This window comes from Marmota flaviventris, chromosome 6 (assembly GCF_047511675.1).
Source record: "Marmota flaviventris isolate mMarFla1 chromosome 6, mMarFla1.hap1, whole genome shotgun sequence".
Classification (NCBI taxonomy): domain Eukaryota; kingdom Metazoa; phylum Chordata; class Mammalia; order Rodentia; family Sciuridae; genus Marmota; species Marmota flaviventris.
The window spans coordinates 88,485,977-88,504,081 of record NC_092503.1 but is presented as its reverse complement, the minus strand read 5'-3'; the positions used below and the strand labels follow the sequence as shown (position 1 = coordinate 88,504,081).

General features: G+C 35.4%; 1 protein-coding gene across 1 annotated transcript in view; it reads right to left on the bottom strand.

The window, feature by feature from the left end:
• The window catches only part of Col9a1 (collagen type IX alpha 1 chain), an 83,776-nt gene extending 67,134 nt beyond the window's left edge, over window positions 1-16,642 (bottom strand). The window contains exons 1-5 of the mRNA XM_027928273.3: window positions 16,629-16,642; window positions 16,092-16,165; window positions 14,824-14,901; window positions 14,568-14,700; window positions 8,376-8,772 (exon numbers count right to left, since the gene is read on the bottom strand). Of these exons, the coding sequence (XP_027784074.1) occupies window positions 8,376-8,772; window positions 14,568-14,700; window positions 14,824-14,901; window positions 16,092-16,165; window positions 16,629-16,642 (696 nt within the window). The remainder of the gene's footprint in view (window positions 1-8,375; window positions 8,773-14,567; window positions 14,701-14,823; window positions 14,902-16,091; window positions 16,166-16,628) is intronic.
• Window positions 16,643-18,105: the final 1,463 nt, after the last annotated feature.

Below are 18,105 nucleotides of genomic sequence, written 5' to 3'. Positions count from 1 at the left end.
CATGTGAGGAGTACAATTAAATATGAGGAGACAGCACTCATCTGGATCATAGCAAAGCCTAAGACAGAGGGTGAAAGGCAGTAGATTTGGAATTAGAAGACCTGGAACATAGTTGTATAGTTTTTATCATATCTTTATATAACATGTGGTTTGAGATAAATATTATGGAAGACACAAAATGTCAAGTATAAAAGGCAGAATATAGGTTTAAAATGCTTTTTGATAAATTATATTATAACATAAAGACTTTTTCTGGCTGAAGTAGTCAGTGAAGGGATCACATAACATGCAACATGTGAGTGGGGCCCTGAAGAGTAATTAAGATTTTTTACATGAAGAGAGGGGGAGGATGATGGTTAGGGTCCTCAAGAGAGAAAGTGGGACAACAAGGGTAGGAAGAGACCAGATGATCTGGGTCAAATTTCTGATAATATTTTCACCTCAAATTGTAAGCTAAAGAATTTGAATAGGGCTGACGATGTGGCTCAAGCGGTATCGCGCTCTCCTGGCATGCGCGGGGTGCTGGGTTCGATCCTCAACACCACATAAAAATAAAAAATAAAGATATTGTGTCCACCTAAAAAAAACTAAAAATAAATATTAAAAAAAAGAAATTGAATAAATATTGGATAGGCAATTATTGGGTTGTCATCAAAGATTTTTATCCAGTGGGTAGGAATGGGGAAAAGTGATTGATTTAGAAGGGCATTTTTCAAAGAGATTCATTTGATTATACATGCCTGATCCTTTGAGGCATCAAGAAGTTACTATATTAAAATATCAACATGTATCACACTCTGAACCATGATGAGGCATCCTGAGCTTCCTGTCAACTGGAAAAACAAAAAACAAAAAAACAAAAACCTGGTCTTCATTCCACATCCCCCTTCCATTTTCATCCTATTCTCTGTTCCCTTTTATACAAAACTCAAAGAAGTTACCTATATTCATTGTTTCTAATTCCTCTCCTCCACATTTTCTCTTGAATCCTTCCCAATTGAACTTTCACTCCCAAGACTCCACTGACTCTTTGATCAACTCATCCTCCTTGGTTTCTAAATCCAATAAACAACTCTAAATCCTCTTCTTTTTTGACTTAGTTATAGCAATTGCACTAATTTCTTATTCCAGACTCCTATAAATACTGTTTTACCTTGAATCTCAGAGCATCAAAATCTCCTATTCTCATATGTCATAGATTTTCTCCTTTCTAATCTGCTTTCATAAGTCTTCATTTCAGCAACCTCTAAATGTTGGTTATTTCAGGACCCAGCCCTAGTTCTTCTGTGTTGTGTTGACAACTCCCACAGTTCAGCTCCCAGCTGAGCCTGTCTCCTGATTTCCAGAAGCATACACCTAACTTAACTCAGCATTTTCCTTAGATATTTAATAATGACCAAATTCCTGGTCAGTCTTACGTGTATTCTCATTGATTTGTTCTTGCTATAGTCTCCCATGTTGGTAAATGGCAGCTTCGTACTTCTAGTTATACCAAAAACATTTGGTATCATCCTGATTTCTTTTTTTTTTTCTCTTATACCCCAATCCTGTTTTTTTTTATCCTCAAACTATCGGCCTATGACCACCTTTCACCAACTCTACCACTACCACCCTGTTCTAAACTAAGACCATCCCAGCCTGAATCATAGTAGTAACTATTAAAATCTCCCTTGCTCCTAAGTGCTTCTTTTCTTCTCTCCCTCCCATGATATATTATCAAAATAGAACCAAAGAGATCTTTTCAGAAGATGAGAACATGTTACTTATCAGCAGAAAACCATCTGTTGCCCATCTTACACAGCATGACAGGCAAAATGTTAACAATGTCCCCACCCCATCTCCATGATGATCCTTCCCTAGCCCTGTTGCCCATTTCTCTCATCCCAAGCACTCTGCTCTGCAGGTGGTCCTCAAACAGCATACAAGCATCAGTACCAGTTCCTTTTCACAGACTGCTCTCTATTCCTGAAATCCTCCTCCCCTATATATCCACAGACCAGTTCCCTCAACTCCCACAGTTTTCTTCTAAAATGTTTCCTTCTCAATGAGGCCTTCCCTCAGGCACTCTGATTTTCCAGTTATGCTTTTCCCTATATCATTTATGATTACCAGGCATACTATACATGTACTCAGTTTTTCATGTCTGTCTCCTCTCCCCAGAACATAAGTTTTGTTGAAGCATTAACTTTGACTTCCTCTATCACCTAAAATAGTGCCTATAACCTAAGATGTCAAACAGTTGTTGACTTCTAATGAATGAATACATACAGATGAATAAGTGATATACCAAGGAAAGAATTGATTATATTTGCTGGTGGTTTGATTATGATTTTGGGGAGGCCCCTTTTTCTCTATGGGTTTTAGTTTCTTCCCATATAAACTGAGAGGTTTGGATGAGACATGCTTAAAGTTTCCTCCAGCTCTAAAAGCCCATGATCCTATTGACACCACACTCTAACCAAAGAAACTACCATACAGAGATTAATATGAACAAAGATTTCTTTATGATCTTCTACATAGATTTTTATAGAAATGAAACACCAATAGCACTGATTTTTGTTTTGCAACTGTACGGGCATAGATGAAACCAATAGAAAAAATTAGTGTTTTTGATTTTTTATTAAAATCAAGTTTGGTCATCATTTATTTCTTATTCTAGTTATTTATAGCTTTTCCCCCCAGTAATGGCAGCTCTGTTTCTGTGTGTTCTGATTTCATTGCCACCTAGTGGAAAATCCAGCTGATGCTGTTAATATGGTCTACAATGCAGTAGGCTAGGTTTTATCTCCAGAAAATTGTTTTGACAGTCAGCTTTAAAAAATACTTCACAAATTAAAGTGTTAGAAGATGTGTTTCTCATGGGTATGTATAAATAAGATTACCATTTCTTTTATTAATTTAATAATTCCAAATAAAAAAAGTATTTTGAAAGGGTACACTTGTCAAAACAACTTAATAAACAAACATAATAATTCAGATATTATATAGAGTAGATAATATATATTCCTTAAATCACTGAAAACATAATGTTCCTACAATATTTATCCAATACCAGAAATAATATTAATCACAACCTCAAAATTTATTATCCCATGTTATCATGCATGAAATTTAATTGCTTTTGTTTTTGGTTTATCTCAATTAAATTCTGTGGCATAAAGGAAAGCACAGACAACTTTTCCACCAACAGTTTTACTAGCTCTCACATTTTCTCTGAATCTAATGAAAATAAACATAGAGCAACACATTTGAAACATCCTCTTTAAAGCATTAAGTCTATCATGTTCTTGTTGATTTATTTGGAATATGCACAGGTGAAAAAGAAGAATGGTTTGAGTCATAGATTTGTAAAATCACATAAACTTTTATCCTCCCTCAAACAAGCCTAGACTACCAGTGTACATCTCTGAAAAGGGAAAAAAGCTAACTTTTTAAATAGAGCTGTACCAAATAACTCTCCCAGGCAATCATGCTGACAACAAACAATAAAGAACCTATCATAAAATAACATGTTTTTATGGTATGCTGCCAAGAAATTGAGCTTTGCAGTGGGATAAATGGAGCCATCCTAAAATATAGGCACAAAGGAGAATAGGAAATAAGGAATTTATTGCTTCAAAATCAAAGCTAACAATCTTACAGCAGTACATTGGGAAAAAGTATAAAATGCTCTGAGCCCACTAAATAACCATGAATGATGAGAAGGTATTTGAGTTGTAGACCACATGAACATCTCTATCACAATCCTTTTGAAAACCTTTTGAATTTGGCTTGTTTTTCCAACTTAGAAAAGAAAGGGAACAGAAAGATAGGATGGAGAGGGGGAAATCACAATTACAATATAAGTGAGTCTTTTAGCATTAGTGATCCATCAAATGTTGCTTTCAATTGCATTTTATTATGTAATTCTTAGGACTACCTTTTGAAAATATCTGTAGGAAAGATATTTTCCTTTTGATTTATTTATTAAAGAAGGCACTGACCCTGAAAAACATAATCAATTAATATTCAAGTGATGAAGATCAGAGTGAATCCAATTGTATGGAAAAACACACTGTTCCTTACTGTTTCATGCTATTGCATGTTATTTCACTTGAATTTAAAAGTTTTGACCCTGTAAGATTGAATATTTGCTGTCTCTACATTGAGAAAAGGATAACCTATTAGTATAGCTCTTCTGTCTCTCATAATATGTACTTCCCATCACCTTATAAGACTTCTAAGGGTCAGGTAGTCATGGTTGCTCTTCAGTAATTGCCAACAACTTCAGATTTTAGCCAAACTGATGAAAAGTCCAAGACGGTAAACCATAAAACAAAAATAAGGGCAGCTCATCGCACTGGACTTTTGTCTACCGACTTGTACTTGATCACCTTGAGTTTTATTTTATTTATTTATTTTTTTTAATTTTTTATTGTTGGCTGTTCAAAACATTACATAGTTCTTGATATATCATATTTCACAATTTGATTCAAGTGGGTTATGAGCTCCCATTTTTACCCCATATACAGATTGCAGAATCACATCAGTTACACATCCATTGATTTACATATTGCCATACTAGTGTCTGTTGTATTCTGCTGTCTTTCCTATCCTCTACTATCCCCCCTCCCCTCCCCTCCCCTCCCCTCCCCTCCCCTCTTCTCTCTCTGCCCCCTTTACTGACATTCGTTTGTCCCCCTTGTATTATTTTTCCCCTTCCCCTCACTTCCTCTTGTATGTACTTTTGTATAACTCTGAGGGTCTCCTTCCATTTCCATGCATTTTCCCTTCTCTCTCCCTTTCCCTCCCACCTCTCATCCCTGTTTAATGTTAATCTTCTTCTCATGCTCTTCGACCCTACTCTGTTCTTAGTTACTCTCCTTATATCAAAGGAGACATTTGACATTTGTTTTTTAGGGATTGGCTAGCTTCACTTAGCATAATCTGCTCTAATGCCATCCATTTCCTCAGTGGTTAAATCACCCTGGGTTCAATCCCTATTACCAAAAAAAATTTATTTTATTAGATTCATCTATTTCTGTGTAGTTTATAGATTTACTTCTACATGTTTAAATTAATCTTTCCCTTACACTGGTTCATTTAAAAAATAAAAACAAAAAACTCTGTGTTACTTCTTTATAGTATTCATTTTTTTAATATTTATTTTTTAGTTGTAGTTGGACACAATACTTTATTTTATATATTTATTTTTATTTGGTACCGAGGATCGAACCCAGGGCCTCACACGTGCTAGGCGAGCACTCTACCACTGAGTCACAGCCCCAGCCCCTAATATCCATTATTTTAGCCTCATCTTTTAACTGAAGTCTTTAATGTGTGTAAAGTTTATTTTTATTTATGATCCAACATAAGGATCTCTTTGAATAACCAATATTTTCTGCAAAATCATCACCATTTTTGCACTGATTTTCAGAACCCATTCTATCATGAAGTTCTGCATATACAACAACAATGAAAAAAAAAGTGAGGAGCGGTGTGGGAAGACTAACAAAATTTGCAAAGGGAAGAATTTTCAAATGAGAAGTCCATCTGCTCTGGAATACTGGACTTATCTAGTATTCTGGATAACTCCTTTTCATTCATAGGAGATCTCTCAGAATGCATCTCCTATACTTGTCTCCCTACCCTGACTTGAATGAGGAGGTATTTCAATGTGCCTCGATGGCACCCAGCATGCTTCACTATTATGGTCCTTATGGTGGTATACTATGAATACTTTTTAGCCCCTCATTCTCCAGATAAGGAGTCAAGTTGTTTGGTTTCCAACTCCAACACCTTCTTATCTTTGGAGAAGACAAATTTTGTGATTTATTTGACTACTGTTTATAGACATTCAATGAAAGTTTATTAAGTAAATAAACGAATGGGATTAGTGTCTAAGAATGTGCTTTATATACTGTACAATATTCCTTCTTTTTAACATTTACTTGTCCTGAAAAGTAAATTCTGAAAAATCTAAGCAGATTACTAATGCCTTCCAAAGTAAGAATGATAAGATCCTTTATAAAGAAAGATATATTGTTGTATGCATTTTTTTCTCAAAGAAAAGCTTCTTGATGTGAAAGAAAATAAGATAGATTAATTTTTTTATGCTTAACATTGTTTCTTACAAGCCAGTAGACCTATTAAGATAACTTCTCCAGCTGAGAAATGAAGGTTATTTTATCTGTACTTACAATCTTGCCAAGTTGATGCCAAAATCAAAAAGCTAATGGGAATTAAGCATTTTGAAAATGTCAAGTTGGTAAAGTAAGGGAACTAAGATGATTTTTTTAAAAAGCATAAATGGACTTCTCTTACATACTTTTGTTCTTTTTTGTCTTACCAGGGTGAAGGTTGAGGGATACATTTTATAAGAAGTTTGAATTTGACATTGTCACTTGCAGTCCTTGAATGTAGGTCAAACTGGTTTTTATAATCTTGATATAATTTAGTTATCATTGTCAATGCTGCTATCGCTACCACCATGGTCACCTGATATGAAACTTTAATAGGGCATGAGGCTCAACTCTCTTTTGTGTTTCCTGGTGGGGAAGTTGGATTTTGTTCTGAAGGAATAAATTTATTCATGCCTATTACAAATACTTTTAACATTGACTATAGCATATGGACTTAGAAAAGCTCCTCAGTGGGTCAGAAGCACAATGTAAAACCAGAGGCCAGGTTCCTAGTTGCAGAACAAAATGGAAAATAATGGGTACGAACTGGTCTCCATTGTGATGTGAGACCATACTTGATAGAAAGTACAATCAGTTATAATACCATTGGCAAGACTATAGTATAATGAAATAAGCCTGAGACTTTATCACTCTGGCAATCAGACAATTTAATAGTATCTGAGCACCCAGAATTCAGAGTTACAACGACTTAAAATGTTTTTTAAGCCCAATGAATCAAAAAATTCTTTTGAAAACTACTTGATTGATATTCCTCACAGTAAGAAGGTAGCCTAAATTCTCTGCACCCCACCCATGGCCCAGGAATGACAGAGATATAAGTTCAGTATTGTACAGAAACCTCTGCAGAGATATTGCTGCACAGAATTTCAAGATGGCACAACAGTGGTCCCACAGGCTTTCTAACCCAGCCACTTGAAGTGTGATAACTCATTAGATGAAAAAATACTTTCTCAAGAGTCTACAAGCCAAAGCATTAACGTGGCAGTTAGAAATTGCTTCCTGTCCATCACAGAATATAGAAATTTCACACTACCTTTCACACTAATCACAATTCTTCCCTCAAAAACAAGTTACTTGAACAATTCCATTACTGAGATCCATGATAACCTTTTTTTTTTTGAGAAGTGCACAGAAATGATTCAAAATCATTGTATCACCCCTACTACCCTCTGTGACATGTGTTTTGTGACTAGAATTTAACAGCTCCATACCAGTATAAGAGACAGAGACATCAGTGGTGTGTTTATACTGAGCTCTAACATCTTTGGTCTCTTTTAAAGTGTTCTTTAATATATATTTTTTAAAATTCCTGTCATAATATTATAAAAATATCCTCTTAAAATATTGTTCAGTGAAAATGTAACAATTCAAAAGGATAGAACTATAAGGTACTTGTTAGCATAATTATAGGGTCATTATAAAATTCCTTACCTTTATATGCATGAATCACCACAGTAAAATCATGAACAAAGCTTTAAAATCCTTTATGTCTATAATGTCATGTGAGACTACTTCTCAATAAGTATATATTATACAATCTATATAATTTTCATTCTTGTTCATAAGATACTCTCTAATCTCATCTCTCACCACTCTGCAGTTAGTATCCCTCCCTCTTCCCCACCCCGCCACTCACATTTTCAGACACATTTATCCTACAAACCAGCCTGCCTGTAGACATTTAAATGTGGCCTACATATTCTTGACTTCTTTTTTCCTTAATGGTCTTTCCCTCTGCTGGAATGCACCTTTTTAAAATTCCAATTCAAATCCTTTTGTTTCAAAATTCATTGCCTCCAAGAATCATGGAACTCTTGACTAATTGAATTTGGGATTCATCTTCAGTTTACTTTGAATATTCTCATTAGTTATATTTACACAATTTGTACTACACAAGTATGGTTACCTCAGAAGGATTCTAGGTGCTCCAGGTGGGTATGTAACACCCTCCAGGTAGACTTTAAGCTCCTCAAAACCAGGAGCTATCTGCTTAACTGCCTCTGATTCCCCATTCCATTTGGTACATGCTAGGTTCACAATAGGCACTGAAGGCTTTTTGAATAAGTGATTCAGTAAATTTTAAAAATGAGTAACTACTTCTTGTGTGAGGTGTTCAGCTAATTATCAATGACTTCTGGGGTCAGCCTTAGGGACCTGGTTTCATTTTCATCTACTATGTGATATTATACTTACTGGAACAGAAACTTGAGGATTATCTGCAAGTTTTCCCAGCACAGCAAAGCCATCAACATCAATTTGGCCTCTTGGCTTGATAGGTAAGGATTCAATCCTGTTGCAGTCAACAAAAAGAGTAGCACTACTCCTTTCCACGCCAATCATGATCTTATGCCACTGGGAATCAAATAAGGAAGGCAAATTTGAAAAGGCTGCTGTTTGGAGACTTCCATCCAGGCCCTTATATGAAAATGCAACCGATTGTGTTTGGCCATTAATCTTCACGCCAACTTGTTCCTTCCCAGAGGAATCCTGAATCTGCCAAATGCTCCAGTTCTTTTCAAGTGTGCTTCCAGTCATCCGAAAAGTAGTTAAAAAGGAATATTCTTCAGGCAGTCCACTGGGATATAAGTGCCTGAGAAAAATTTTGAAACAGTATATATAAATCTGGTTTTCTGAGCTCATACATATTTAGCATCTTCCCTCTTTATGCTATTTCAGATACTAGACCTACAGGAAGGTTACAGTATGAAAAACTATGTAGTATTTGTTCTTTCATGACTGCTCATAAAGACCTTCACAGAATCATGCACATTAATGCTCCATCTTAAAATACACATTTTAAAAACCCCTCCCTCCTAGCTAAGGAAGGTTCCCAATGCCACATAATTCCAACAATATTACCATTTATGCTACCGAAAGAGCTACTGTTCAGCAATTCCATCTCAGCCAAAAAACACATCTTTGCAAAGTTCTCAGCAACATTTTTACCTTACGTGAGAAAGGAGATTATTTGGAATTCAAATCAGCTCTACTGGTTTATGAAACCATTTAATTAAAGTGACTTAATTTTTTAATTTGTATGTAACATATCATAATTGTTATTTTCATAATTGCCCTGCTATTCTCCTACACAGTTGCACTCTAGACCCACATAAGCATTATAAAAATCAGTGACTATGCAAAACTTGATTTAGAAGTTTCCTCACACTAAGAATATTTGTCTTTTCCAGGCAGTTCAAAGTATGACATTTAGGTAGCCGCTGATCGCTTGTCACCAGATGACAAGCAAAAATGACCAATTTTTACTTCTCTACCCAACTCAATTTATCATTGCTACTTTCTTTACTGCTTTAAAGGGCAGTGTGAAACCATTAGTGACCAAAGGCATCTCCATCTACGTGAAGACAGCAATCTGAAGATTACTATTTGGATCTTCTGTTGAAGCCAAACTACTAAGAGCTAAAGACTGAATTTTAAAACCAAGTCAGATTGAACATCATCTTTCAAGGACTCGACCCAAAGGTTATACCTTCCCTTTCTCCTAAGCATAGAAAAATTCCTGAACAAGGAAGAACTGCTAGGAAAACTGAATGCCAATAAATTTTGTTTGCTAGAAAATAAAATTTGAAATTTCTAGAAATAATTATATACTAGGAACCAGAGTTTCAAATAACTCCTTCAAGTCAAACTCTTCTTGTGAAGAGCAAAGAGAAAGGCAAGAAGAAATATCCCAATGGATGCTATTTCCATTTTTTTTTACAAACTAAAATGATAACATGTAAATCTATCACATTATCATATGTTATTGCCAGTCATATGAAAATATATTGTTAAATTCAAGAATTTCTACATTAGTAAATTCTTTAGCTTAAAGAATATTTAGCCATAATGAAACTACTTTACTAAGACTATCTATCTTTACTTTGACTTTTTCTACAAAACTTTATTATATAATAGTATAAAAATTTTTAACTTCTTTTCTTCAAGTATTTGTGCAAATCTTCAATAAAATGTGTCAACTACGAGCTAGGGCTGGGCTCAGTGGTAGAGCACTTGCCTATCACATACGAGGTACTGAGTTCAATCCTCTGCACCACATTTTAAAAAAAAAGAAAAGAAAGTTTTTAAAAAATGGAAATGATGTATGTAAACTCAGAGACAAGCTGATCATCAAAAGGCACAATGGCTGCCATCTTGGTTGCTCTCTCTTTAAAAAAAATGTCAACTATCTCAAAAATTATCATTTTGTCCAATATAAAAATGTAAAACTTTTCATCTGAGTGCTCCTTATCATCCAAATCCTCCTTTTAGCCATTGGCGGGGTAGGGGTGGTGAATACTGGGTCCTTTACCACTAAACTATATCCCCAGACTTTTTCTTTCTTTCTTTCTTTCTTTTTTAATTTTTGAGACAGGGTCTTGCTAAGTTGCTTACAGCCTCACTGAGTTTCTAAGGCTGGTCTCAAACCTGCAATCCTTCAGCCTCAGCCTCCCAAATTGCTGGGATTAAAGGCGTGTACCCCAGCATCCAGCTTAGCCATAATTTTGGTTTGTTTTTATAAAACTGGATGAAATACTTTATATAAATACATATTTTTGCATGCTCACTTATGATGCTCATTATTCCTATTGCAAAGTTTTCAGTTCACTAAATATCCTTTATATCTGTCAAGTATACAGCAGGTTTTAACATGTAAATTTAAAAATATTTAGTTTGGAGTTAAAGAATTTAAAAATGTACTAGAACTATTTACAGTCCTATTTTCTCAGAATGGAGCTAACTACCACATCATTCCAGATATTTGTTTTTAACATAATTTGTCAGTTTGTCATTATTTCCTCTGACTTTATATTTTTTAGAATTACACCAATTCCAGAATAACCTCTAGAAAAGAAACTAAGGTTCACCAATGATAATATAATATACTGCTTATTGTATAACTATAAAAACTTGTGGAAGTTTGTACATCAATTTAATTGACCTTAGTAAATTTGGACCTGGGAAATAAATGTGTAAAGTTGTACTCAATGATGCAGTTTGGCAAGTATCCATTTAAATTATAAATAGATGCTTTTTATCATTCTTTTAAATGAGTTTTCTGGACTTAACTAGGTGCTTAAAGAATGTATTTTCGTATTTTTATCCAAGATAGTTATTGTTGAGGTGTGAGATTTTTACAAAAGGAAGATAAATCTTAATGCTTTATCTTCTTATTTTCCTTAAGTATTACCTTTGTATCTATACAAATGTATATATATATATATATATATATATATATATACACATATACATATATATATCATATTGACATGTATATTATATATAGACACATATATTAAATATAGACATACATATAAATTATATATAGACATACATATATGTCTGTATATTTGTCTATGAATATGGTGAGGAAAGCTGCAGAAATAAATCAGTCCCTAAAAATAAATCTGTTTTGATTCAGGAAGTCACAATAACATGCTCAGGCAACTCTTCTGCAAAGACGTGAGGTTAACTGATGGATTTCTTCCAATTTGTGTTTCATTCAACCTTTCCTACTCAGTGAGCAAAGAGATTATGTTTAAAGTAAGACAGGATGTGTGCCAATTATCTCTGACTTGGTGCATATAAACAAAAAAAGAAAGATAGGTGGTTTTGATGTTGCTAAGAGAATACCTTATTTATAGATGTACTGTTAAATCAAAGGTATCTGTAAGTCTCTTTCTCTCCATGCACGTGAATGGATGTATGTATGTGTGTATACAAATATAACTAAGACTATCAAGTTAATCATTTTTCAAACTAGACTAGTACAGTTTGTCAATATGGTAAGAGAAGAAAAATCAATTTATCTTACTGCTCATATTAATAAAATACATGCACATTTGTATTGCCTATGACTATTTAAAAGTCTCACAAGTCTAATTTCTGGAACAGTCAGTCTATTGTTGATTTTGAGCACCCAAAGTTTTGCTCTTGTAAATATGCCATGCACATTGATAAGTAAACCTGACAGCATACATTATTTAAAAGAAGCTGTGTCTATAAATAATTTACTCCATTACATGGCAATCTTCACAGAGTACCTTAAATGGAGAACTATAAGGATTTAAATAAAAGATTTGAAAGTCTTCAAACCTTGAAACATTTATTTATGATCTTAACCTAAATAAAGTGAAGAATTCTGTTTTTAAGGAAAACAAACAACATGTTTATAAATAGGAGCTGACAATGTTAAACTAGCATGCCTAAAATAAGGAATAAAAAATGGCAAAGAATTATGTATCTCATATCTTTAAAATAATTTTTAAAATAAAATAAGGATAAATTATGACTCTATAACATTAGTCCTATATGCCATAATTTTTCCTTCGATTAAGATCCTGCTAATTGTTTGTGTTAGCTGTCTCAGAACCTATATTCTCCAGCACAGAAAGTCCCTTTAAACCAAGATTATCTGCTTTCTGAGAACAATTCCAATCACTACTTTCCTTGTCACCTGGCTTTTGAATGGGTAGGACTTAGAAAGGAGCTTAAAAAGAAAGAACACAGTAAGGAAAAAAGACCTGTGTACATATACTGTCCCCTCCCAGCATGTTGCACCACTAGCAATCAGCACTTACCTAACAGCACTATATACCAGGCTCTGCTCAAGCACTCTCCCATATCAACATTTGCTTCACATACAACCTTGTGACATACTTCTGATGGTTATTCTATTTTTCAACTGAGGCAATTGAAGTTTAAATATCTTCTCCAAAAACATATTTTACTACCTCTTTGGGACTTCATATAACTCATCCATCTGGCTCACCTCCTCTTTTAATACCTTTCTCCTCCTTCTTTCGTCTAATTCCTTCCTCCTTTTTTCCTCACCTCTAAATAAGTCTCAGCAAAAAAACAAAAGTTTTAGTCTTTGTGGGGGCAGGGAATCAATGAGATAGTAAATATAAAGCAATAGCCTGTGTAGAAAGTTTAGTACTGGCTCTCAGAATTTGGGGAAAAACAACAAAGAGGGCTTATATGATCTCAGGTTGATGGTCTCTGAAATTAGAGCTAATGATAATCCAGATTGTGCCTCAAATCACAGAAGAGAATTTAGATCAACATCAGGGTGTCTTGTGTCTTGTTATAATTTTATTAAATAAAGGAAAAATAACATTTTTGAAGTTTATTTAAGAACACAGCACTTCTTGCATGAAAAGAATGTAAAGTGGAGGAATAGTCAATGTAGCCGTCATCATGTCTTTAATCATCCCTAAAGGCAAATGGTTTGTTTAGGCTCATCATGGAGTTGTGGTTAGAAGCACAACCTCTGAAACCAAGGGGCTTGGGTTTCAATCCCACCCCAACCCCACATGTGCCAATTTTTTCATTTAATTTTGCAACTAAACTTTTGAGGTTTAGCTTCTTACTCCATTAAATAAGGGTAATACTGTCCCTACATCACAGGGTTGGGAATAGATTGTAATTAATGTCAACTAGTACATCTATAAAAAGTTGTACAGTGTACTATTATTGTATTATAAAATATAGTATGCTGAAAATGTGACTTTTTATCTGCCAATCTGGCACCATATTATATCAGTTTCTTCTACCTGTACCAAAATTTTCTTTTATAAACACTTAGAAGTTTCTACAATATTCTTTTTTTTCTAATTAATCATTATTTACCTTTACAACTTAAGGTCCACTAAAGTCCTAATCTTCTTGTTCCTCTACCAAAGGAATTTTAATTCTGTTTTAACAATGCACTAAAACACATAATAATCATAACAATAACACATAAGGTAAGTAGGTAACAAAAACTAAATCACTAAAGCTCATTTATAACAATGGTACAACTCCACGCTTACATGTACACTAAATAAAACACCTCAGTAATAAAGAATAAAAGGCTTAATTCTAGAAAGGAGACCAAAGAAATGGAATATTTTTTGTTATTATCACTATCATCATCTATGTTATAATTATTTGAGTTTTGCTTCTGTTTGGTGTCTGTCAGGAGCCAAGCACTGGATGTAAGGTTTTATTTCAGCACCAGGACACTTGAACAGCACCACTGTGAGTCTCCTAACCACACTGTGGCTCTGAGTTAAATTTATGTTTAACCTCTGGCACTTTTCACAGAGGGTCCTTTCAGTCAAAACCAGACAGATTATTTTAAAAAAATAGAACACAAAGTTTAAAAAGCCATGTCTTAAATCAATGTAGTCTCAGTGATATTTTTTCCTGAAATGGAAAGTAAATTATATACTGAGAACATGAAAAGCACTAACACTTGATAAGTGAATAAATTCCTTAATCTTTAAATAAAATCATGACCCAAGAAATGTTAAGCATGAGAAAATTCTCTAACATTCCATAGCTATCCATGTTTTAAAACACACTTGAGGGAGATAATTGGATAAAACATTTTTGATAAATTACCTGGTAGGAATCCTGAAATCTACATTATTTCCCAACTTGTAAGCCACTTGTAATGAAGTTGATCCCACTACTCTCTGGATAGCTCTTCTAGATGCTGCTTTATCTACCTGGAACTGAGAAATCAGGTCAAATCCTGTAGAAATAAAATGCAAAATCCAAAATGAGATTGGTTAATTCCTTTCCACAACTCTCACAAATAAAAGAATGAATTCAGTTTGGAAAACATGCATTTTCAATATGGCATATTTCTACTTGCCTGGCAAGTCATCTTGGCCAATCCTGATCTTGGGACAGAGTTCATTTTCCCCATTAGAATTTGAATTGACAGGGAATCCTACAAAAAAGATACCATGTTATCTCACTTCATCCACTACAGAGATTGCCAATAATTGAGCAACTATTTAAAATACAATCTCATACAAGCTTGCTTGTAAGTAGTATATTTGGCTTTAACTCTATACCTCAGTGATCCTAATTCATTCACATTCAACTTATTCTGGAAGGGATGCAAGGCACAAAGTTGATTTAATAATTTGTGCTGGAAAAATGTTTCTTTGAGGAAGGGTAGGAATTTGTTCCTTTTGGAACCAACCAGAGCTGTGCAATGTCCTGAAAGGTACAAGGTCAGACGTCTGTTTGGAAAACTTCTGGTGGTTTGGGATAAAAAATATTCCTTAAACATCACAAATTTTAGAATTCTAATGAGAGTCCAGAGTCAGACTTGAACAATTTCAGTGAGGCTTCTCAGAGTGAAGTTCTCAGGAATCTTTGTTAAGTAGAAGAGGGATCATCTGGGGGAGACTTAGGATTCATTGATCCTAAATAAAATATAGAAGGTGCATTTAATTTCACAAATTCATTTCAAGACATCAAATAAAGGTCCCAACAAGATTATTGGCAGTATCCTAAAATTGGGAAGAGTAACAAGAAGATAATAATTATGAGAAGAATTAAACCCTAAATTTGATGGGAAATTCAAGAATTGAATTGGGTGTTCTTTACACATGTGGAAGATTGTCCTAACAGAGATTTTTTTTTTTTTACCCCCACAGGAGACTTCCTATAACCCTCCAACCTTGGTACCTTGCTGAGACTTACTTGATGACAAAGACTTCCTAGGCTTCAAAAGCAAAAAATTTATAAAGCTTTTTTGGCTTAGCCATCTGAGTACATCAAACATTTTCTTCAGATCTCTGTTTATACCAAATTGTTGGGGGTCAATCCATCCATCTATCATCCATTCATCCATCCCCATGTCCACCCATCATCTGAATCAGGCACAGGGCACACCTGATGTCCTTCCTGCCCACTATGATCATAGTCAGGACTTCCTTTATACACTCAGCACTGAGCCCAGCAACCACTACAGCATCCCCATGGGCTGAAGCAGAATTGAAAAATGGAGGTGAAAAGGACCATGGGTGCCTCACTCAGCCTTCACTCAGCCACACCCTTGCTTGATCACAGTACTGCCTGTTTCTGGAAACAACCAATATTTCAAAAGTCAGAAACTATGGTCCTTACTTGGGCGACGCTTAATGGCCGCAGATGCCCAGGATCCCAGAAAAACGCATACAAAGAAAAATACTGGAATTTTCCTAAAAAGATGAGAAGATAAATGAGTCAAACAAGAATCCCTCCAGATGAGAAGCTTCATGTTTTTAAACCTGGTTAACCTGATTAATGTAGGTGATCAATTCCCAATACAGATGATTTGCTCCATTTAGACTGAACTTAGAGATGTAAAGAATTTGCACATCTCTGACTCCCACTGTCCCACTGTGGTGTTATCGATTTCACTTCCTCAGTATCTCATTATTTCACTCTTTCTATACCTTTTTCTCTGTCTCTGTTTTCTTTAACTTTTGATTTCCTTGCCTCTGTGGCTGTCTCCTTCTCTCTTTTCCTCTGTCTCTTTTTGTACTTCTCCCTCTTATTCTCTTGTCTTCTCTCCACCCCTCACCTCCTTTCATTCTACTACCACTGCAGAAACACAGATACTCGGTTCCAATGATCCCTATGCCAGTCTTGCCACCACTCTTTCCATTATCCAAATCTTACCAGCAGTTCTTCATTTTCTCAGCAGTTTTCCTTGGTTGCCAACAGCCCCTGTGAAGAAAGGGGTTGGGGGATGGGGAGTCACTGCTCCCCTAAGGCCCCTTCACTGTCACTCTGGGATGTAGATTCTGGCCCCAACCTTGGTCTCTCCTGCCCTTCTGAGGGCTAAAAGCAAAGGAAATGAACTAGAGGCATCAGATGATATTTTAACTGAAGCAGAGGAAAGGGGTGGGGAGAGGCAGCTCCATAAGCCCAGGTCTGGCCAGGGGTGTGTCCTCAAAGCTAACAAGGTTACACTGAAGGAGGTATTAACAGGAGAAAGTTTGCTGGAAAGCAAATAATAAAACCAGGATGTGGGGAAACTCACCAGAAAGATCCAGGCAAGCTGCTATAGGAATACAGTAGAAGCTTTCAGAACTGCTATAGGAATACAGTGGAAGCTTTCAGAACTGCTATAGGAAGGGATACAGTGGAAGCTTTTAGAGGACTGAGGATCCAGTAAAGAGGTGCCCATTGGAAGGCAGAGGTGTTGAGAATTGACGGAGTCCTGCTGCCCAATCAACCAAAGTTTGAATCCCCATTTGTTCTGAAGCTAATGCGTTGCACAACACTGGACAAGATAACCTCTTTGTAACTCAATTGCCTTAACTAAAAACAGGTTGAAAATACATAAAAACAATTATTTTGAGAATTAAAGTAGATTAGCAAAGGCAAAGAGTCTAACACCAGATATTCTTTGTCATTTTCATAATAGCTAACACTTCTTCCTGGGCTTCCCTCTGTTGACAGTGCTTGAAACCTAGTGGGAATTTAGTTCTCACAACCACACTATAAAGTAAGACTGAAATTATTGTCATTCACCAAATAAGGCACAGATATGAAGTAACTTGTTTAAAATTGCATGGCCATTACTCAATACATGTTAACTCTCTCTACTCCACAGCTGGAAATCTTGATAAAAGGTGACATTGAACCCCCTAGTTGTCATTATGAAATGAATAGCACTGCTATTTCTTTTTCATTTATTTCTTTTCAAGAAAGTCTTTTCATCTTCTGCCTTCCTCAGTTCATGGGATGAACTGTGAAGGAGGTCAACAGTAATGTCCATGCTCTTCTCCATTCCTCTTCTATGAGGGACCCATGTGTTGGAGTCCTCATGCTGCTTGGGGCTTTTCACAAAGCCCTTTCATTCTCCTTAGTCGATCAAAATTCCCATTCCCTCATTCTGGCGCAGGACAGAACTACAAATGGCCAGAGCCTAGTTTATTTGTGTAAGCCCATCAGGATGAAAGGAGAAGTCTATTAACCTTAGAGGAGGAATTGTGCAGATGGGGACCTTCCTGAGAAAGCACAGGAGGTAAGCCAGCCCTAGAGCCACAGGGAAAAAGGCATTTTCCAAAGGGCTTTCTGCCAAAGTTCTTTATTTGCCATATGGACCCTCTCATGGTACGTACAAATTTTCCTATACAATTAGTGTTTG